Genomic DNA, 24,703 nt, shown 5'->3' on the forward strand with positions numbered 1-24,703 from the left:
TGTATTTCTTAGGCAGAGAAGTTGTGTTGACTGTTCTTCCCATCCCCTTCTGGATATACCTTTTGTGGTAGACAGACTCTACAGGGGCCCCCAAGCTCTCCACCCCCTGGTGTTCACATGCTTGTGTGATCCCCTTGTATAGGCAAGACCTATGATTTGCTTCTAACTAACAGAATAAGGCAGAGAAGGCAATGGCACCCCACTCCAGTACTCTTGCCTGGAAAATCCCATGGACGGAGGAGCCTGGTAGGCTGCAGTTCATGGGGTTGTGAAGAGTCAGACATGACTGAGTGACTTCACTTTCACTTTTCACTTTTATGCATTGAAGAAGGAAATGGCAACCCACTCCAGTGTTCTCGCTTGGAGAATCCCAGGGATGGGGTCGCACAGAGTCGGACATGACTGAAGTGACTTAGTAGCAGCAACAGAACAAGGGGGCTTCTCTGGTAGCTCAGCTGGTAAAGAATCTGCCTGCAATGCAGGAGACTCTGGTTGATTCCTGGGTCAGGAAGTTCCATTGGATAAGGAATAGGCTACCCACTTGAGTATTCTTGGGTTTCCCTGCTGGCTCAGACAGTAAAGAATCTGCCTGCAAGGTGGGAGACCTGGGTTCAATCCCTGGGTTGAGAAGATCCCCTGGAGGAGGGCATGGCAAACCACTCCAGTATTCTTGCCTGGAGAATCCCCATGGACAGAGGAGCCTGGCAGGCTACAGTCCATGGGCTTCAAGAGTAGGACATTACTGAGCAACAGAATAAGTGGTGGGGGGTTCCGAAGCGCTGCAGATCCACCTGCCAGTGCAGGAGACTTAGGAGGCGCAGGTTCGATCCCTGGGTCAGGAAGATCATCTAGAGTAGGAAATGTCAACCTGCTCCAATATTCTTGCCTGAAAGTTTCCATGGACAGAGGAGCCTGGCGGGCTAGAGTCCATGGGGCCACAAAGAGTCAGACATGACTGAGTGACTGAGGACACGCACACAACAGAATGAGGCAAAAGTCACAACGTATATGTGATAACTTTTGTGATTACATTACTTTAGAATTTAATGGCTATCTTGCTTAAGTCTTTCTCCTTTGCTCACTTTAAGGAAGAAAGCAGACCTTCCCTGGTGGTCCAGTGGTTAAGAATTTGCTTGGCAATGCAAGGGACATGGGTACCATCCCTGATCTGGAAGATCCCACATGCTTGGAGCAACTAAGCCCATGTGCCACAAATACTGAGCCTGTGCTCTGGAGCCCGAGAGCAGCGAGTACTGAACCCACGCACCTAGAGCCTGTACTCTGCAACAAGAGAAGCCATCGCAATGAGAAGCCTGCACACAACAATGAAGAGTAGCCCCTGCTTGCCACAACTAGAGAAAGCCTGCATGCAGCAACAAAGACCCATCATAGCCAAAAAATATATAAATAAATCTTTAAAAAAAAAAAAAGGTAGAAAGCAGCTATTTGGGGAAAACTCACGTGCCAAAGAAACTGTGAGTGGCTTCTAGAAGCCAATAGTGGCCTCTAGCCAACAGCTAGCAGGAAACCAAAGCTCTCTGTCTTCAACTTCAAGGAACTGAATTCCAACAAGCTGACTAAACTTAAACAGATTCCTCACCACCCGAGCCTCAGAAGAAATGACAGCCCCAACACCTTAATTGCAGTTAAGTGTCCATTCTCAGTGTCCTGACCCATAGAAACTGTAAGATAATAAATCTGTGTTGTTTAAGCCACTAAGTTCATGGTAGTGTTGTTACACAGCAGTAGGTAATTAACATACTTCTCATCAAAGCTGCTTACACATAGCACATGGATCATGATACCTGTCCATGCTCCTAGGAGCCTAGTCCAAAACTGCCTATATAGATATCTGCCCCCTTTGCAAGAATCCAAGACACCAATAAGACTGCTACCTCCATCAGTCATAGGTGAGGTCCTTGACTCCAAGAGATGCTGTGGCTACAGAGAAGAGAGATCCTCCAACTTTAGCCCTTGGATGGGACCAGACAGCAGGGAGGCCCAGTGCTATTACAGATATGGCTAGAAACACAGACCCAAACTAATGTGGACTGCCCCCAACATGCAATACAAATATTCTCTTCCTATTCCCTGCAAGCAGAAAAAGTGGTGTGGGCTAAGTGAAGGCAAGATTCTTTGTAAAAGTGAGACCACGATATAAGTTCACTAGAGAAAGAAGGCTGACATCTTACTGCCTTAGGAAATGCAGTTTCCATATCTCACATGGCATTTAGAGATTCCCGAGACAGCCCTGGCTCTAAGATCCTGCCTCTTGGTAGCTAGTGACCTAATTTTGGAATTCAGATCAAAGACTTAAGCCCGGGAGAAGCCCCCCAGCCCCAGAGCCCACCCTTTTCCTCAATGCCTTCCTCTCGCCTCTTCTCACCTCTCCCTTTCTCATGAGCTCCTCTAAAATGTCCCTTTAGTCCAGACCAAATGTGGTTACACTGAGGGCAGAGTTTTGTTGCAATAGCATCTCTCAGGCCAACTGGAATCAATCTGTAAACCAACTGTTGGAATTTGACTGATGAACCTTTGGCCCCGGGAACAATTAGTTGCCCCCTCCTCCAAAGGAGATGTTAGCCCCAAGCAGTACTTCAGCATTATGGGTATAGACCCATCATGGACAGTTGTCAACATTCATTCAGCAGAGGTCTTGTGTGTTAGAGTGTTGAGAAACTTTAACATTTTTTTTAGCATTTAGCATTTTTTTTCTCCATTGAGTATTTATTTCACCTGAATGAGAAGGTTAGAGAATGTTGCTAGATCCAGAATTGAACACTGTTGGCACTGAGAGGAAACAGTTGGGATTTTCTCAAATACTAAGCATTACTGTTCTTAGCTTCCTTCTCATCCTTCCCTTGCAGTGTAAGCACTGACTGAGCATCTCCTTAATCAATTAATATGCAATTCATCAAAGGACTCAGCTTGTAGCAGAGTCTATACTGGCTATGCCCTACTCAGACTCCCAACCTTACAGTATGCTCTTTATATAACAGACTACAGCATTCATAATTTTCAGGGAGCATGGGAAAGAGAATGACTTATTATCAAAAAATAACAGTGATCCATGAAAGCCATCCTCCACATGGTACCACGTCACGGGGACCCCCTGGTCCTCCAAGCGCTTCCTATAGAGCAAGGCATCATCATGGAGGATATCATTCTCACAGCTCACCAGGAAGGCCTCCGGAAGCTGGGCTATGATCCCATCATCCTTTAAAAGGAGTGAATATTCCACATCCAACAAGTGTTTATTTTCTAGATAGGCAGCCTCATTAAAAGGGGCAGGAAACACAGGTTGGCAGCCTGTCTTCTTGAACCTGTTGGGTAGGTTGTCAGTACTGAGCCACTTCCGGTACTTCTTCCAGACTTCAGGGGGAATAAAAGCCCCACTCACGATGGCATCCCACCAGGAGAAGTCGATAAGCAGGTATTTAAACACGGAAGTTATCATTAACTTCTGGGTGAGAATGGGATGCATGAGTTCTGGTGAAAGGATGGCAGCTGAAAATTGATGAGTTGCAGGAGGGGATAAATCAGGACCTGGGCCCGGATTTGAGGAAGATCCAACCTGCCCACCAAGGTCTGGGAGATCAAGGCCACTATTCCTGCCCCAAGGCTGTCTCCACAGAGCACAACCTGGGAGGAATCCACCCCATATGTTTCCAGGGTCTTCAGGAAGTGAATGGAGGCGTTCAGGCAATCACAGGAAAGGGTATAGTAACAGTGATCAGGAAGCTTGCGGTACCTGAGCAAGCGGGGAACAGAAGCACAGCTGTGTGAACGGAGGTCGCTGGGAAGCGATGTTACTTTCCACTCCCCCTTGCAATGGTGTTTCTAATTAAACCTTCAGAATGGCCCTCTGAGGTAAGGGTGCTTATCCCCACTTTTTGCATATGAGGATGTGAAGAACCTTTCCTTAACTTACGGGCAGGGATCCTTGATTCCACAACTATGCTCTGTCTACTTTCCACAGATGGAGACGCTCCATACAAGAATGTGCAACTTATGCTATGCAGTGCCAGAGTCCAGCCAGGCACTCTGTGATGACCTAGAGGAGTGGGATGGGGGCTCACGAGGGAGGGGTTGTATATAATTATGACTGATTCAGGTTGTTGTATGGCAGAAACCAACACAACACTGTAAAGCAATTTTCCTCCAATTAAAAAAAATTAAAAATAAGAGATTTGAACAAGAAAAACACGTGTAACTTAGAAAGCTATTCACATCAGAAGCAAAACGACCAGCAGTGTCAAGAAAGGCCAATGAAGCTGCTGCCACTCATGAAAGAAAAGGATAGGAGCAACCAAAAGGAAAGTCAAGGGCAAGTTTCTTTCAGGTAGAATTATTTTAAAAAGAAAAATCTAATGGACCAAGGTTTGTTCCCACCAATGACTCAGAGTTGCCTTCTTTTCTGGGGCTGCAGGAAGGAAAGAAGGGGTTTGGGAAGTGTTCTGACAGTGAAGGTGTAGAGAAGGTAGGCAGTCAGAAAACAGACATAACTGGGGCTGTGGCAGACTCAGGTGCCAGAGGTTGATGATCAGCATCCTGGCGGTTTGTCTAAGCCCCCAAAGTGTGTCTCCTCAGGGGAATTCAAGGACAAAGAGAAGGAGCTTTAAAATGAACTTCTAGATGTTCCATATAAATTGAAACATTGTTTAGCGATAAGAAAGAAGGAAATCCTGCCATTTGCAACAACTTGGATGCAAATAAGTTGTTGCATCCTGGTTTGGATGTTACACTGAGTGAAATAAGTCAGAGAGAAAAAGACAAACACTGTATGATATCACTTATACATAGAATCTAAAGAAGCCAAAACTCAGAGAGACAGAGAGCTGAGTCTTGGTTACCAGGGACTCGGGGGTGGTAAGGGAAATGAGATGCTGGTCAAATGATACAAACTTTCAGTTATAAGATTAACAAGTCCTGGGGATCTAACCTACAGGATAGTGACTATAGTTAACATCAATATTTTATATAATTGAAAGTTGCTAACAGAGTAGATCTTAAAGGTTCTCACCATAAAAAGAAACGCTAATTATGTGATATGATGGTAGCAGTCATATTGCAGTATGTAAGTATATCAAACCAACATGTTGAACACCTTAAATTGACAGAATGCACACATCATTATAGTTCAATCAAGCTGGGAGAGCAGGTGAACTTCTAAAAATAGTAAAGTGAAATTGAAGTCGCTCAGTCGTGTCCCACTCTTTGCAACCCCATGGACTGTAGCCTACAAGGTTCCTTCATCCATGGAATTTTCCAGGCAAGAGTACTGGAGTAGGTTGCCATTTCCTTCTCCAGGGGATCTTCCTCACCCAGGGATTGAACCCGGGTCTAACACAAGCTAACTAATGCATGAATCAAGACTGGAATAACAGAAAGGAATACCTTTTAAAAATAGAAACAGCTTGGCTAAACCAGTTAACAGCTTAGCTAAACTTGGATTAGAAAGCTTATTTAAAATATGGTTGTTATCTTAAATTTTTATTTGAGGCTATTGCTAGTTGTCTTTTCAGTTCTTGCAACCTATCACTTAAAAGCATCAAAAAAAAAAAAAAAACCATTTTACTTGTAAGATTAAATTGAGAATTCCATAAGGAAAAATGACACCTTAGACTAGTGGCTTTCAAACTTATTTAGAACAAAAAAAATTTATTATTTTTTTATTAAAATGATACCTGGAGCTCCACCAAATAAAATAGGTAAATGCAGTTGTTCCGGTTTTGTCCAAAGATAAGACATCTGAATCCCCCACTGATACTTCTTCTTTGACTTCTGGGCCCACCTCTGAAACAATGAGGAAAACCCTAGTGCTCTACAGAACCCAGTTTGAAAACCACTGCCTTCTATTTGACCTTGAATTTTATTTCCTATAAAAGGTTTCCTAAAGCATCATTTTTAAGAATACAATTTGGGGACTTCCCTCGTGGTCCAGTGGTTAAGACTCCATACTCCCAGTTCAGGGAGCCTAGGTTCCATCCCTGGTCAGGGAAATAGATTCCACATGCCACAACTAGAATCTGGTGCAGCCAAATAAATAAATATATTTTTTTAAAAAAAGAGAGAGTAGGGTGGGTTGATTGCTTATAACTTTGCCACATTTCCACAATAAGCAATATCGTGATCAATAATTCAATGTTATCAGCATGGGTTCCCACTTAAATGTGGGCAAAACACACGTGCCTCTGTGGAGTCCTCACGGTGAGATGGCCCCAGCACCTGTAAGCAGCAAGCGCAAGCTTCAGCTTCCACTTTACCATGTCTAGAAGTGAATGCTGCAGCTGCTTAGTCATTTCAGTCGTGTCTGACTCTATGTGACCCCATGGACTGCAGCCTGTCAGGCTTCTCTGTCCATGGGATTCTCTAGGCAAGAGTACTGAAGTGGATTGCCATGCTCTCCTCCAGGGGATCTTCCCAACCCAGGAATCAAACCCAGGTCTCCTGCATTGCAGGCGGATTCTTTACTGCTGAGCCACCAGGGAAGCCCCTAGAAGTGAATGCACTTCATCAAATGTCAAACATACAAACCTGATGTCATGAACTAGCATATGCTTTCTATTGCAGAATCCCAGACCTACTAGTAGGAAACAGGAATGCCTACACCTCTCTTGGACCCACCCACCATCAGGTATGAAGGCTCTGCAGAGCCAAATGGTTAAAAGACAGATCTTTCAAACACAGATTCTCCAGGGTCTTACTTAAGAAATTCCATTATGTCTTGATGAAAAATCAGGGAGCACCCAGACCATGATCATTTCTCCCTTAGTGTTCTCGGGGCTTTTCCCCCCAGGCACCATCTACCTGCAGCCCCTGGCAACCTGAAGAACCTTACTTGCCTTTCTTCCTCCACCAGCCTAGCTTTCAAAACCTTTATGCCAAGTCTTTTCAGCTGTCTAGAATAACAATACAATATACAGTACAATAGTGTGCTTAGTCATGTCCGATTCTGCAACACATAGACTGTAGCCCTCCAGGCTCCTCTGGTCATGGGATTTCCCAGGCAAGAATACTGGAGTGGATTGCCATTTCCTCCTCCAGGGGATCTTCCCAATCCAGAGATTATATCAATAACCTCAGATATGCAGAGGACACCACCCTTATGGCAGAAAGTGAAGAAGAACTAAAAAGCCTCTTAATGAAAGTGAACGAGGAGAGTGAAAAAGTTGACTTAAAACTCAACATTCAGAAAACTAAGATCATGGCATCTGGTTCCATCACTTCATGGGAAATAGATGGGGAAACAATGGGAATAATGACAGACTTTATTTCTTGGGCTCCAAAATCACTGCAGATGGTAACTGCAGCCATGAAATTAAAAGACGCTTGCTCCTTGGAAGAAAAACAATGACTAACCTAGAGAGCATATTAAAAAGCAAAGACATTACTTCGTCAACAAAAGTCGTCTAGTCAAGGCTATGGTTTTTTCCAGTAGTCATGTATGGATATGAGAGTTGAACTATAAAGAAATCTGAGCACTGAAGAATTGATGCTTTTGAACTGTGGTCTTGGAGAAGACTCTTGAGAGTCCCTTGGACTGCAAGGAGATCCAACCAGTCCATCCTAAAGGAAATCAGTCCTGAATATTCATTGGAAGGACTAATGCTGAAGCTGAAACTCCAATACTTTGTCCACCTGATGCAAAGAACTGACTCATTTGAAAAGACCCTGATGCTGAGAAAGACTGAAGGTGGGAGGAAAAGGGGACAACAGAGGATGAGATGTTTGGATGGCATCACCAACTCGATGGACATGAGTTTGAGTAAACTCCGGGAGTTGGTGATGGACAGGGAGGCCTGGTGTGTTGCAGTCCATGGGGTTGCAGAGTCGGACACAACTGAGTGACTCAACTGAACTGAACTGGGCTGAACTGCGTTGGCAGGCAGATTCTTCAGCACTAGTGCCACCTGGGAAGCCCAAGAATAACAATATCCTCAGCAATTTCCTACAAGGTATTAATGGAGGTGCTTATTAACACCTTTATGTGTTCAAGGGATGTTTTTATTATCACTAAAACCTCAGAGATGTAGAGTCTGGTGGAAACTCTAATGGTGGAATGTCAGACATGAGGCTCAGCTGGTTGGGAGGTACAATGATGAGGACTGGAAAGATGCTATCTCCCTCCATCTCATCAAGAAAACCAGAGATGCTGAGGAAGTTGCTTTTTTTTTTTTTTTTAATTTTTTTATTAGTTGGAGGCTAATTACTTCACAACATTTCAGTGGGTTTTGTCATACATTGATATGAATCAGCCATAGATGGAAGTTGCTTTTTTTGAAGGGGCTTTTTTAGAGGTTGAATCTAAAGTGGTAGTTTTTAGTTTCTCTCACTTGCGTTCTCTAAACTGTTTCCCTGTGACTTGTGATCTGTTGGATTAAGAACCAGAATTCTGGTGAGTGGTCCCCACAGCCCCTTCCATTCACTCAAAAGCCCTCTCCTATTTTCAAAGAACCCCAGGTGCCCAGAGTTATGGCTTCCTTGAGACGCTCCCAACATTAGTCCCTTCATGGTTGGGAGTTAATTAGCTAGCTAGTTAGTTCATAAGTTCATTAGTTATTTGTTTTAACAATGCGAGAAGCATCAGGCCCCAAAGAACAGCCAGGATATTAACCAGAACCTTCAGAATCTTCAGCCAATCCCATAATACCCCCACCACCATCCCATCTCACTGCCTCCCCCATTTGAGGGAATGGTTACCTTGAATCACATAACCATCATTCTTTTTCTTTCCTTTCTACATAATTTCATTGTGCCTATGCATATTCCTTAAAAGTATTGCTCTGATTTTAATTGTTTTTCATTCTGTAGGCAGAGTATCTTGCTTTACGTAAGTTTTTGAAAATGTTCCCACTAAATTTTATACTGCCAAGATTCATCCACATTATGGGTGTGCCTTCTGGTTCCCTCATTTGAACAGCTACGCCATATCCCATAACACTTTAATGTCTGTGCACTGTAACACCAACAGTGCCACAGCTGATTCGCATACTCCCCGTGGATGGGCATTTGGGTCGCTTCCGGTTTAGGCTGTGTTGAATGCTACCGTGCCCATCTCCACGGATGCATGTGCAAGAATGTCTCTCCAGGGTTAGGACCTCTGTTCTGCAAATCATCTGGGGCCTCACCTCTACCTTCTGCCACCAGGTACCACCCACTAACTTTCTCCCGCAACTCACCCAACCGCCAGCAACACAGAGTCAGTCTCCCGGGCTAGAGAACCACACAGGCTGCAAGACAAAAACCGGCACAGCAGCAGCTGCCTGTGAGTAGCCTGTACAAGGCCTGGTGCCCACGGGGCCCAGCGCTGCCCCCCAGCTCACAGGGCTGCAAGCAATGCTGGCGCTAGGTGTGACAGCTGCCTCTCTTCCTGTTCTTGCTTCCCTTGAAGTGACTCTGGCCACCTCTGCCTGGACAACAGAAAAAGCTTAAAATCAGACACCTGAATCCACTCAAGTCTCCTGAATGTCGGGGAGCAGATATGCCTTGGGGCTCACCAGCCACAGTGTTTTCTTTGACGGGAGGGGAAACCTTGGAGTTAGAAGGCTTGGTGCTTTGAAACTGACAAAGCCAAGATGAGGGAAGGTGGGCACATCTGCTCTGGAATGTGAATAATAATAATTATATATATATGTACGTACGTATGTATGTATGTATGTAGGGGCTTCCCAGGTGGCTCAGTGGTAAAGAATCCACCTGTCAATGCAGGAGACGAGGGTTCAGTCCCTGGGTGGGAAAGATCCCCTGGGGAGGAAATGGCAACCCACTCCAGTATTCTTGCCTGGAGAATCCCATGGACAGAGGAGCCTAGCGGGCTACAGCCCATGGGGTCACAAAGAGTCGGACACAACTGAGCACACATACTCTTGTTTTTCTTTCACTGCTCTGCCCCATTGTTTGGGTAAGCTCTGTGAGGACCTTTCTTGTGCTCCACAATGTCCCTGGGCCTCAAAGAGGGTCTGACATGTAGTAGGTCCTTAAAAAAATATTTGCTGAGTGAGTCCTGGTGTTACTTTTGGAAGTAATGTTATTCCTCCACAGAGGAAGAGGAACAGTCGCAGACAAAAAATGGAGTGCTCCCAGAGGCCTCTGAAAGGGAGGAGTGATCGTGGACAAGGGGGCCAGGATGAAGATGTGTGCATGTGTGCTCACCACAGACTACAGCCCGCCAGGCTTCTCTGCCCAGGGCATTCTCCTGGCAAGGACACTAGCGTTGGTTACCAGGTTGTATTTCCTTCAGGGTATCTTCCTGACCCGGGGACTGAACCCTCATCTCCAGTGTCTCCTGCATTGCAGGCAGATTCCTTACCACTGAGCCACCAGGGAAGTCCCACAAAGTAAATACAGTTAACTTCAGAGAAGGGGAGAGCATCCAGGCAGCAAGTTCAGATATTATATTCTACCACCAGATGGCAGTACAGCCTAATCTCAGGGAACATGTAATGGGACCGCTCATCTCTTCACAAGGGCAAATTTTCTCCTGTGTGACCATCTCTCCATCCTCCCGTGTGTTGGTTGGTTTATATCCCTTTACCCAGTTATTCACCCATCCATCCATCCATCTATGTATTCATGTGCTCATTGTTGTTGTTCAGTCCCTAAGCTGTGTTTGACATTTTGGGACCCCCAAGGACTGTCACACATGGGGCCCTTCTGTTTTGCTCAAATTCATGTCCATTGAGTTGGTGATGCTATATAACCATCTCATCCTCTGCCACCCTCTTCTCTTGCCTTCAATCTCCCAGCATCAGGGTCTTTTCCAGTGAGTCAGCTCTTTTCATCAAGTGGTCAAAATATTGGAGCTTCAGCTTCAGCATCAGTCTTTCCAGTGAATGTTCAAGGCTGATTTCCTCCAGGATTAACTGATTTGATCTCCTTGCAGTCCAAAGGATTCTCAAGACTCTTCTCCAGCACCTGGAGAATTTGAAAGCATCAATTATTCAGCACTCAGCCTTCCTTATGGTCCACCTCTCACATCCAGTACATGACGACTGGAAAAGCCATAGTTTTGACTATATGGACCCTTGTCAGAAAAGTGATGTTGCTGCTTTTTAATACACTGTCTAGGTTTGTCATAACTTTCCTTCCAAGGAGCAAACATCTTTTATTTTCATGGCTGCAGTCAACATCTGCAGTGATTTTGGAGCCCAGGAAAATAAAACCTGTCACTGCTTCCAATTCTTCCCCTTCTATTTGCCATGAAATGATGGGACCAGATGCCATGATCTTAGTTTATTGAACATTGAGTTTTAAGCCAGCTTTTTCATTCTTTTCTTTCACTACCATCAAGAAACCCTTTAGTTCCTCTTCAATTTCTGCCATTAGAGTGGTATCATCTGTATATCTGAGATTGTTGATATTTCTACCAGCAATCTTGATTCCAGCTTATGATTCATCCAGCCTGACATTTTCCAAGATATACTCTGCATATAAGTAAAATAAGCAGGGTGACAATATATAGCCTTGACATACTCCTTTTCCAATTTTGAACCAGTCCATTGTTCCATGTCCAGTTCTGTTTCTTCTTGACCCACATATAGGTTTTTCAAGAGACAGGTAAGGTGGTCTGGTATTCCCATCTCTTTAAGAATTTTCCACAGTTTGTTGTGATCCACACAGTCAAAGGCTTTAGTGTAGTCAATGAAGCAGAAGTAGATGTCTTTCTGGAATTCTCTTGCTTTTTCTATGATCCAAGGGATGTTGGCAGTTTGATCTCTAGTTTCTCTGCCTTTTTTAAACACAGCTTGTACATCTGGAAGTTCTTGGTTCACATACTATCGAAGCCTAGCTTGGAGGATTTTGAGCATTATCTTGCTAGCATGTGAAATGAGCACAATTGTCCAGTAGTTTGAACATTCTTTGGCATGGCCCTTCTTTGGGATTGGAATGAAAACTGACATTTTCCAGTCCTGTGACCACTGCTGAATTATCCAAATTTGGATGTAACACTTTAACAGCATCATCTTTTAGAATTTTAAATAACTCAGCTAGAATTCCCCATCACCTCCACTAGCTTTGTTTGTAGTAATACTTTGTAGGGCCCACTTGACTTCATACTCCAGGATATCTGGCTCCAGGTGAGTGACCATACCACCATGGCTATCCAGGTCATTAAGACCTTTTCTATATACTTCTTCTTTGTATTCTTACCACTTCTTCTTAATCTCTTCTGCTTCTGTTAGGTCCTTATCATTTCTGTCCTTTATTGTGCCCATCCTTGCGTGAAATATTCCCTTACTATATCCAATTTTCTTAAAAAGATCTCATGCTTATACCTTCATTCAAAAAATAAAACCATGGGTCTGGCCCTGGGGTCCTGCAACAAGCAAACTAGAAGTCTTTCTTGCACTCTCAGACTTTCCATTCTTAGTTGGGGAATGCAGACAGTAAATAAGGAAACACCTGGAGGAAGGAGATTCATTCAGATTGTGACAACTGCCATGAAGAAAATGTTAAAGGATGATGTCAAGGATGGATGGACACCTGGCATAGGGCAGGGCACTAGAGTGGGCAGGGAGAGTTCTTTAGAGAAGATGTCCAGGAGGCCAGTCTGCGGAGGGACCTTTGAGATCGAACTGGAAGAATGAAGAGGGAGTCAGCAGTCCTGCAAAGTACAGGCGTGTGGAGAGACAGCTCTGGAGGCCGGGGAACAGCAAGTGCGGGAGATTCAGAGAGAAGGAGCCTGGTGTGTCGGCAGCATAGGCAGCGTGGCTCCCGCAGTGATCACTCTGGGCAGGCAGGAGGCCCAGGTGAGCAGGCAGGAGAGGTCTGAAGGGCCAGCACCAGCTTTTGGGGGGAGTTCAGGTTTCATCTAAAGACCCTGGAGGGGTCTTGCCTGGTGGTCCAGTGGTAAGAATCTGCCTTCCAATGCAGGGACGTGGCTTCAGGCCCTGGTGGGGGAACCAACATCCCACATGCCACGGGGCAACTAAGCCCATGTGCCACAACTACTGAAGCCCAAGTGCCCTAGAGTCTGTGCTCTGCAACAAGAGGAGCCGCCTCAGTAAGAAGCCTGCACACTGCAGCAGAGTGGCCCCCGCTTGCTGCAACTAGAGAAAGCCCCACACACAGCAATGGAGACCTAACACAGACAAAAATTATAAATAAATTTATTTTTTGAAAAGACCCTAGGGCTTCCCTGGTGGCTCAGTGGTAAAGAATCCACCTGCCAATGCAGGAGATATGGGTTCGATCCCTGGTCCGGGAAGATCCTGCATGTCGTTGAGCAACGAATTCTGTGTGCCACAGGCATTGAGCCTGTGCTGTAGAGCTAGGGAGCCATAACAAGAAGCCACTGCAATAAGCCCACGCACCACAACTAGAGAGTAGCCCCTACTCACCAAAGCTAGAGAAAAGCCCGAGCACCAAAGAAGACTCAGCACAGCCAAAAATAAATAACATTATTTAAAAAAAAAAAAAAAAACCTAGAAAGCCCACAGGAAGGGTTTCAGTGCAAGACAGACAAGTTCCAACTTGTACTTTTATGAGCTCCTTCTGGCTACTGGGTGAGGATGAGACCGTGAAGGGCCAGGAGTGACGGGGGACAGCAGTTGCTGAGATGTGGGAGGAAAGGGATGTGGCAAGAGAAAGATCACAATGATCTTGCAGAGCCTGCAAGAAACGTGTGCATTTGAGAAATATTGTGGGGGAAGAACAGACAAGACTAGCAATGGCTGTGAGTGGTGAGCAGGGGGAGGGGAGCAGAGTCACTACTGCAGGGCCATAAATGCCATCCCACCCCCCTCACCTCCCCAGCCACTTCACCACACTCTCCTTGACCTAGACTATCACAGTATAAAAAAGAACATTTCCATACCGTCTGCTGACTTGAGCCCAAAGTCCACAGTCTGGACTCCCAATAAAAATCTCCAACTGCCGATTTCTATCTGGAGAAGGAAATGGCAACCCATTTGTGATTTCTTGGAGAAACTCCAACAAGGTTCCCATGGGAGGGGTGGGGGGGCAAAGCTGTGTGTGTGGATGAGGCTCTTCCTTTATAAAGCCACCATGGAGGATCTTACCCAGGCTCCCCATTAAGGCACCTCCTCCGTGAAAGAAAATGATGCCTCGCCGGGGGTTGGGGGAGGCTGCCTTGGGCTGGAACAGCCTGACCGGTATGGTCCCAAAATGCAGGTTGGTTACCACAAGCGCAGGGTCCTCCTTGATTCTCACGCTGTTCTGCAAAAACTGGAGAAATCTGGGCAGGGAGCAAACCCCTATCTTCTCAAATACATTCCCCTGTTAGAGGTAAGAGAAAGAGAGCGAGAGATTAGGGAGGTTAGGGTCTCTGAATGATAGATGACTCCTGCTCATTGTAACTGCTAGAATGTTCTTGCAGTTTCTCATGTGCCTCCAAGCATGGCCCCAGGGCTCATCAGGAAGCGACAGGCTCTGGAGAGTGTGTCCAGAAAAAGGGTCGGTTTTGCAGAATTTCCTCCCAAAAGCTCTCGGTTGAACAGTGGTATGAATTTGCCAAAGAGCTCGCCCACATTTGGGCTGAGTGGTTGGGCACTGAGCTCATCAAAGCCAATGTCCAAGGCAAGATGACTGGCAACCTTGCCATCTTTGGCCCCCAGCTTGAGATGGCAGAGACAGGTTAACACCTGGGTTAACACCATCATTACCTCCCTGGGTTAGGACAGATGCTTAAGCCACATTTGTGTTCAACAGAAAAAATTAATAAGACCAATTAGGGATGGGTTCAGGAAAGAAAGTGAAAGTTGCTCAGTTGTGTTTGACTCTTTGAGACCCCATGGACTATACAGTCCATTGAATTCTCCAGGCCAGAATACTGGAGTAAGTAGCCTTTCCCTTCTCCAGGGGATCTTCCCAACCTAGGGTTCGAACCCAGATCTCCCGCATTGCAGACAGATTCTTTACCAGCCAAGCCACAAGGAAAGCCCAAGAATACTGGAGTGGGTAGTCTATTCCTTCTATAGCAGATCTTCCCAACCCAGGAATCAAACTGGGATCTCCTGCATTGCAGGCAGATTCTTTACCAACTGACCTATCAGGGAAGCCCATGGGCTCAGGAGGAGGGATCAATGGTACAAGGGCCATCTATATGCCAAATGTGAAAAGAAGTCCATTGTTTTTAAACTAATATGGTCACTCTGGTTATAAGCAAACAAATAGTGAAATATTTAATGAGATGTAGTTATTGTAGTTACATGGTATTGTATCACACGTAATAAATGCATTTCAACCATGTCGCATCATCTCTTCTGTGGACCTCATATGGAATATGTGTCTGTGTCAGGAAGCAAACAGCACAGGATGATAATAGTGAACACAGTAAGAACAACTGACACTTACCAGTCACCTACAACATGCCAATCCTGGTCCAAGGGATTTAGGTTATTAACTGGCTCTAACTGTTCAGCAACCCTTCTAAGTCAAGCACAATTATCAGCTCCATTTTGCAGATGGGGCAAGTGAGGCATACCAAGGTCAAGTGCCTTGCCCATCAATGAGTAAGATACAGAATGTTATGTTCTCAACCACTAAACTAGAAACAGTGTGGCTTCTGGAATCAAGCAGATCTGAATTCAAGACTTAGCTCTACCTACTGCTATCTCACTGAAAGACCTCAAGCGTTCCCTTCTCTGAGCTTCAGTGTTCCTCGTTTGTAAAATTGAAGAATCAGGTCTACAGTCGCCAAGGATGAAGCTTGGGAATCAGATGTGACCACCCATGGGGAGTGTGTCACTGGTGAGTTCTGGCAAGTGTGAGGTCACACCCACTGGTGTGACCTTGCCCGAGGTCTGTAGGTTGCCCCAGTACATTCCCTCCATGGAGACATCCCCACCCCCACGCCAGCTACCCCACTGCCAAGGCTTAGGTGTCTCAAAAGGGAACTCCCATCAAAACCGCTACTTTTCTGCTTGAGTTGGAGGAGAGCAAGGTTACCAGGGCTGTGAGGAGGACCTCCTTTCCCACCACTTGGCCCACATCTGAGGAACCCATTCCAGCATCTTGAAGTGTAAATGGTTCAGGATTTTGAACAATGCAAGGTGGTGATAAACATCTCCTAGCACCACATTCTGAAAGGTCACTAGGTACGGCCAGGAAGTTAAATTGTTTTTGTTGGCTTTTTTAAATATTTATTTGGCTGTGCTGGGTCTTCACTGCTGTGCACGGACTTTCTCTGGCTGCAGCGGGCAGTGGCTACTCCCTACTTGCCGTGCGGACTTCTCATTGTGCCGACGCCTCCTGTGGTGCGGCATGGGCTCCGAGCCAGGCTCAGTAGTTGTGGCGCGTGGGCTTGGTTGCTCTGGGGCCTGCGGGATCATCCTGCCAGGGGTAAAGCCAGGTCCCCTGCATTATAAGGTGGGCACTCAGCCCACCGGGCTACCAGGAAAGTCTGGTTTCCATTGTTTTCTCCAGCAATGAGTTCACATTTGCCAGAGCTAGTCATTTAGGACAGAGGCAATTTAGGAAGATTGATTACTGTCTATTATTATTTATAATATTATGAATGTATAATATTTAATATTAGGCTTTATATTTATATTTATATAAATATATAATATTCATATAATTTATATTTATATAAATATATAAGTGCATACATATTCTATATTTATATTATATTGTTAGCATGTTATTATATTATATGTATTTATATATTAATATATATTAGATATATTATTATATTATATTTATATTATTATATATGATATAACATATACAATTATATTTATAATATAATTATGTTATATAATTTATAATCTTATTTATAAATTTTTTTAGTTATATACATATACACATTTACAAATTAACAAATACAATATACACTTAAAAATACAAATTTATAATTATATTTATAATTTATAATAATTATAGTATATAATACAATATATATTATATAATACTATATATAATATATATTAATATTAATATTATTGATATAACATAATATAATTATAATATATAATACATCAAAATGTATCTATACATCATAATACATATACATCATAATATATAACATAGTATATAGTATATAATATAATGTAATATACATAATATATTATATATATTATAAGTTAATATATTATTATTTATTGTATATTACTATATATTATATTATATTTCATATATTTTATAGAATATATTAATATATTTTGTATTAATATATTATATATTATATATTTATATATATTATATATTATATACACAATATATTGTAATATATTATAATATATGTTTGTATTAATATATATTAATATATTGATATATTTATAAAATATTATATATATTTAATAATATAGAATTATATTATCATATATTATTATATATTATATATTTAATAATATATAATTATATTATCATATATTATTATATATTATATATTACATTATATATTACATTATATACTACAGTATATATATATGATATATTATATATATCATGATGTATTATATATTATAATTATATTATATTATAATATTAATATAATATTAATATATAAATATAAATACAGTATATATTATAATATATAATATACATAATATAATAAATAATTATAAATAAATTAATGTGATATAACATTAGATAATATATAATATACATTTTATATTATATATTATATAACAGTTATATAATAATGTATATAATATATAAAATATATAATATAATATGTATAATATAAATAATATATAGTATATATCATATAATATATATAATATACAATATAATAATAACACAATACATAATTATTATATATTATTAATTATAATATTATATTGTTATATAATATTAATATATTATATATAATATATATTATAATACATATATATACATATATGTACATGTATATATATATACACATATACATATATATAATACATATATATAATTATATATTATTATTATATTACTATTATATATTATATACAACATATTGTATTATATTATATATTGTTATATATTATTATACATTATATATTATTATATATTAATAGATATATTAGATATTATTATATATAGTATACATATTGTATTATATACATAATATATAATATATCTAATGTATCTAATAATATATAATGTATAATATATATAATTTATATAAATTTATATTATATAATTATAAAAATTATATAATATATATAATATTATATAATATATTATATATATTTTTGTATATTATATGTATATATAAATACTATAATTATTGTATATTATTTTTGTACATGGTCTGGAAAAATCAAACAAATATTTTGGCCCATCTAATATTATTTCTAGTATTAATTATAAGAATGTATCAGGACTTCCCTGGTAGTGTGGCAGATAGAAATCCACCTGCCAATTCAGGAGACATGGGATCAATCCCTGGTCCAGAAAGATTCCTCATGCCCCAGGGCAACTAAGCCTGCACATTGCAACTACTGAAGCCTGAGAGGCCTGGAGCCCATGCTCCACAGCAAGAGAAGACACCACAATGTGAAGCCCAAGCAGCACGTGTCTGACTCTTTTCAACCCCATGGACTGTAGCCCACCAGGCTCCTCCAACCATGGAAAATTCATCCATGGATTTTCCAGGTAAGAATACTGGAGTGGGTTGCCATTTCCTCCTCCATTCATATTATGAAGTCATTCATAACAGCCTTCAAATCGATAACGATTTTAGCAAATGCTATGTCTTTGCCTTCAAAGATTTTATATACATACTACTAATAAGCTATTTTTACGGAGCCCTTTCTAAGCACCCAGCACTCTATCCTGCACCTTAAAAGCATTTCTCACTCACTCCCCACCTCACCCCTGTAAAAAGCATTTCCAGCTATCCTCACCACTTTAGAGGAGAAAATAGAGCCTCAAAGACATTAGCCCACAAAACTAACAAGTGGAGATTCAGTGCTCAGACCCAAAGTTGTCTGACTACAAAACTAGGCACCTGATTTCTGGGCTGTAGAGTCTTCTAGGTTTTTGCCTCCTTCTCCTTAATATTCATGTGACTTCTGTATCTATCTGTCTTCTGGAATCAAATGAACCACTTGGATATCGCCGTGCTCATCATTCTCACCTATGATGAGCAGTCTGTTCTAGGAGGGCTCACGGCTAGGGGCACCAGGATGGAACTTCACAAGCTGGATTCACCCTCCACAGCCAAGCTCAGACCCATCTCAGAGCCTCCCAGGAGCAGATGTCATCAGGAGATGCTTGGCTTGTGGGCTACGCCTGAGGAGAATCACCGAAGGTTAGAAAGATCGCAGGTTTTCTGGGCCACTTGGACATCATTTTCAGTCCAAGGGCCTCAGACTAGCCTGAAATTCCATACAGATTGAAGCTGCTGGCTTGAGACGACCTGACCTCCAGCAAAGTGCCTGACCAGGATTAATAAGAGAGATGTGCATACCACTTCCTCGGCCTGTCTCCTTGGGGCAGTAGCGTTCACCTAATTATAAACTAGACTTGTTCATTTCTCTGAAAGTCATCTGTATCCTTGGTGAAACAGTCCAACAGCACAAGAAACACTTTACTTATTTAACAAACATACTCAGTGCTCAGTCACGTCTGACTTCTTGCAATCCCATGGACTGTAGCCCACTAGGATCCTCTGTCCAGGGAATTTCCCAGGCAACAATACTGGAGTGGGTTGCCATTTCCTACTCCAGGGGATCTTCCCAACCCAGGGATCAAACCCACATCTCCTGGGTTGGCAGGCAGATTCTTTACTATTGGGCCACCTGGGAAGCCCATTATTTGCCAAATATCACCAAATCCTTGTCACCTGGTATCTTAATCTTCTTATCAACCTGATGGAAGAAACAAAATTATTCCCCCTTCACAGATAATGAAACTAAGGCACAGAGGGGTGAAGTAAATTGTCCAAAATCACACAGCCTGGGAGTAGCTCTCAGAGCTGAGCATGGCCTCCTCACTTCCTTCAACAGTTGTTCTCCCCGCAGGTCATCAGCCTGAACTGTTTGATCTCCACCCATGGTTGGGACATCATAATTAAATCAAGTTGCCTGCCTCTTGCTGCTGCTGCTAAGTCGCTTCGGTCGTGTCCAACTCTGTGTGACCCCATAGACAGCAGCCCACCAGGCTTCCCCATCCCTGGGATTCTCCAGGCAAGAACATTGGAGTGGGTTGCCATTTCCTTCTCCAAAGCATGAAAGGAAAAGTGAAAGTGAAGTCGCTCAGTCGTGTCTGACTCTTAGTGACCCCATGGACTGCAGCCTACCAGGCTCCTCCGTCCATGGGATTTTCCAGGCGAGAGTACTGGATTGGGGTGCCATTGCCTTCTCCGGCCTGCCTCTTACTGGATGCCAAACTATTCCCAAATCTGCTTAGAGCAGCATGTGCAGAAATGGCATGTGCCATTTCATCCCAAATCTCAAACCCCTGCCCAGAGTGAGCCCAGCTAGGGTGGCCACTCTGAAATGTTGGGTGAATTCCCTGGTGACTGATCAGCAAATGGTAACTAAGCATGTGCTAGGCACCAGGCCCTGGGATGGATAAGGTAGGCCCTGCCTTCCAGGTGCTAGCAATCTTTGCTGGGGGTGGGGGATACCTGTGTGCTGTGAAGTGGAAGACGGTAAAGCTGAAGCAAGCTCATTCTGTCAGGCTCCGAGCCATTTCAGGGGAGGGGCTGGGACTGGGATAGTTTGGGAAGCCTCGGAAACGAGCCCGCTGATTGGCATTCAGTAAATGCTGCTGAAGGAAGGAAAAAGAAGGAGGGTGGGTGAGAGGAAGGCTGGGAAGGGAAGAGGGAGAGAAACAGAATAGCACATACAAAAGAGAGGACTATCGTCCACCTGTCCTTCAGTGTCCATGAAGGATTGGTTCCAGGACCCCCATGATACCAACATCTTCAGATGCTCAATCTCTTATAGTTGACCCCCCATCCACAGATGCAGGACCTGCAGACTTGGAGAGCCCACTATGTAGCAAAGTCTGTCTTTCTAGGGAGAGTCTGAAGACAAGAGAGGGAAGGCAAATGAAAGAAGGACAGGCCCTCCTATCCCTCCAAGGGACCTAGAGAGAGGAACAGAGAGAGAGAGAGAAAGCTCACTCCAATCCATGAGGGGACTGAGTGCCAACTCACCAAAGTGACCTCATAGACAAATATGCAGTGCAGAAATCAGAACTTGGCAGGATGTCATAGAGCAGAGGGGACATCAGTGGTGAGGAAGTGCTCAAAGACAGCCCAGACAAAGACCCCAAGAGAAAGGAGCCTAGTGCGGCTGGAAGCACCAGCCATAGGACAACCATGTTCCCAAGGTTTCCAGGAGCTTGGACTGGTGCTCGGCAGGACCTGAGCCAGTCATATGGGCTTGTCCTCCCTCCCACTCTTGGATTAACTTTGACTTGTGACTTGAGCCAGTCACGGCACGACCAGTGGGAGCCAGAGTGACTCACTTCCTCAGGGAATACAGGGACCAAGAAAACCAATTCCACCTATCGGGACAGGGGGTAGTATTAGGAGAATTCTCCTAATTCTCAGTAAAGATCAGGCTCAAAAAGCACCTGCACCTGGGTCCCAAGGGAGGGGTCTCCTACAGGCTGCACAGGAGGCTGTGGCCTGATCTTTTCACTATAAAACAGGACACATGTGGCCAGTCTTCCTCATGGGCATCTGGTCAGGGTGGGCAAAATGCATCGTACACCAGTTGGTTGTCCTGGCCCCACTTTGATGTTCCAGTTTACCTTAGGAGAAGCAACACAGCCCAAAGTTAAAAGGACCCACTCAGAGGCCAGCCCTCCTGGGTTGAATCCTGACTTTTCCACTTATTGGCTCTGTAGTCGTAGATTAGTTATGTCCGTTCTCTGCATGTCGGTTTCCTTTCCTGTGCATGCACGCATACTAAGTCGCTTCAGTCATGTCTGACTCCGTGTGACCCTACAGACTGTAGCCCTCCAGGCTCCTCTGTCCATGGGGATTCTCCGGGCAAGAATACTGGAGTGGTTTGCCATGCCCTTCTCCAGAGGAACTTCCTGACCCAGATATTGAACCCTGGTCTCCTGCATTACAGGCAGATCTTTTACCATCTGAGCTACCAGGGAAACCCCTTCTTCTGTAAGAAGGGGTAATTAGAGAACATAACTGAGGAATTGAGAATAGTGCTGCAGTAAGCATGGGTGTATAAACATCCTCTCATTTGTGAAGTCAATTTTGCTGAGCTATAATAAATAAATATATGCATACATAGGCATACAAAAATGTGCTTCATTCATAAGGATCAGCTTGAGGAATTCTTACAAGACTAACCCACCCAGGTAACCAGCACCCAAACCAGGATAAAGAGCCTCTTCTCCCCATCACCATGCCCCCTCCCCCAGTTACTACACCCAACAAGAGGTAACTACAATCCTTCTTTAACAGCCAAGACTCATTTGTCTGGTTTCTGAATTTTGTATAAATGGAATCACACAGTGTTCCTTTATATCCAGCTTCTTTCTTTGAACACTGTGTTGTATGTAATCTTTGTGTTGTATGTATCAGTTCATTCATTCTCATTCTGGTATAGCATTCCATTGCATGAACATACCACAATTTTTTACCTTTTCTGCTGCTAAATTACATTTGAGTTTTTGCCAGTTGTCGGTGCATTGCCTCTTAGCTCCAAACTCACAATTTTTGCCTGCTCTTTGAAAATGGGCTGGACATTTCAACATCTTTCCTTTGTCCATTGGCAGCAAAGCATTGTCAAGAAAGAGTACTGTGAGACATCTTAGGAGAGAAGGACTCTGCTTCCTAGTTCTAGGTGCTCACACTGCAGTATCCTGCAGACCGCCTGGCAGGTTCGATCCCTGGGTTGGGAAGATTCCCCTGGAGAAGGAAATGGCAACCCACTCCAGTATACTTGCCTGAAGAGTCCCGTGTACAGAGGAGCCCAGGGACCTGCAGTCCAGCGTGTCGCAAAGAGTCAGACACGACTAAAGCGAATTAGCACGCATGCGCATTAACTATAACAGGGTATACGAGGTTGATGGGCAAGAAGTAAAGAAAGCTCAAAATAATTGCAGATATAAGAAACAACTCTTACCCCAGGGCTGAGATAGCACACCCAATGAAAAACCCACCTCTCGCCGCTTTGGCTTGAGGTCCAGAAATTGCTAACAAGAGGGCCTTGTTGAATTGGCTAATAGTTGCTCTGCTGCTATACCAGCAGGACTGGCTGGCATCTACCCCAACCCTCACCCAAAAATCTTGCTGGAACTCTATCCTCCTGGGTGCCAGGGAAAGGCCTTTGTTCACAGGGAAGTGTCTGGCAGAAGGCACTCTGCAATGAAACCACCCAAGGGGCCTGAAAGGGAAAGCTACTGCAGGAGAAGCCATCTGAACAGCAGGAGTTGGAGCTGATAAAACCACACATGTCGCAGGATCTGAGCTCTGGGGAAGCCAAGCACTCCTCAGGAGCTGGGCCTAGAGGAGTTTGTGGAGCAATTTGGCCCCCAGAACATTGCTGAAAACAAAGCAGCTTATCTCGTAATTAGGCTAAGAGTTAGATATGACACCAGCAGAAGTGGATAATTTAGCAGAGAGATCAGAGGATGTCAGAGTGCCCTAGGGGAAAAAGTCATCCTGAGGCTGCACCCCCTGAATCAGGGGTTTCCCTGGTGGCTCAGATGGTAAAGAGTCTGCCTGCAATGCAGGAGACCTGGGTTTGATCCCTGGGTCAGGAAGATTCCCTGGAGAAGGAAATATCAACCCACTCCAGTAATCTTGCCTGGAGAATTCCATGAACAGAGGAGCCTGATAGGCTATGGTCCATGGAATCAGACACAACTGAGGGACTAAACAACAACAGCGCATGGAAATAACTAGTCATGTGTTCACAGTAGCTATATCTGGGTGGTGAAGCTTGAAAGGAATTTTTTTTACTTAGCAATTTTTCTAATTCTTCAGTAATGACAATTTATTATTTATGCAATTTAAGAGACAAAAGTTCTTCAAAAGTTTGAAGTAGAAGCAATGGTCGCACTTCAGGGTCTCTAAACTGTCATGTCCTAAAAATCAACCACTCTCCCGGAAAATAGATTAATAGGACCCCTCAGCCCTTTCTTTGGGGGATTCATTCTTTCATTGACCCATTTATTCAACAAACACTCACTAAGCTCCTCCTGTGTCCCAGACACTACACTGTTTAGTGTGGAACTCCATGAGAAACAATATCGTGTGGTGTTGAAGAGTGAAGTCTCTGGATTCAGCTTCAACTTAGACAAGCTGTGTGACCTAAGATAAATTAATGCACCTCTCTGAGCCTCAGTTTTCTTATCCATGAAACAAGGACACTAAGAACACTCAAAACTAAGTGAATGTCCAGTGTTAAAAGACTTCTAACAGACAGTTCCCTCGCAATCCAGTAGTTAGGATTCTGAGTTCAATCCGTAGTTAAGGAACCGAGATCCTACAAGCTGTGCAGTGTGGGGAGGAAAAAAACAACTTTAAACACACTTAAGCACTTTGGAAAACCATCTGGCAAAATCTTTTAAAGCAGAACAGTCTCAATTACATTCCTAGAAACACAACTATTAGAAAGTATCCATGTGATGAGCGAAAGACATAAAAGTGTTCCTTAAAGACATCACTTGTAATAGGTCAAAAATAGAAACAAAATTCAAAGTGTTTATCCGGAGTAAAATGAATAACTACCATAGATCCATACCATAGAATATTACACAGCAATGAAAATGGACAAACTACAACAACAATATGGACGAACCTCCAAAACACAACATTTACACA

At 43.2% G+C, this 24,703-nt stretch overlaps 1 protein-coding gene across 1 annotated transcript; it reads right to left on the reverse strand.

Moving 5' to 3' along the window:
* Nucleotides 1-2,974: 2,974 nt before the first annotated feature.
* AADACL4 (arylacetamide deacetylase like 4) lies at nt 2,975-21,225 on the reverse strand. Its single transcript, XM_043922895.1, is given in 7 exon segments — nt 2,975-3,474; nt 3,477-3,751; nt 9,183-9,216; nt 9,360-9,413; nt 14,025-14,241; nt 21,059-21,180; nt 21,183-21,225. Coding segments are annotated over 7 exon segments (1,245 nt in total).
* Nucleotides 21,226-24,703: the final 3,478 nt, after the last annotated feature.

Source organism: Cervus elaphus, chromosome 14 (genome assembly GCF_910594005.1).
Source record: "Cervus elaphus chromosome 14, mCerEla1.1, whole genome shotgun sequence".
NCBI classification, from domain to species: Eukaryota; Metazoa; Chordata; class Mammalia; order Artiodactyla; family Cervidae; genus Cervus; species Cervus elaphus.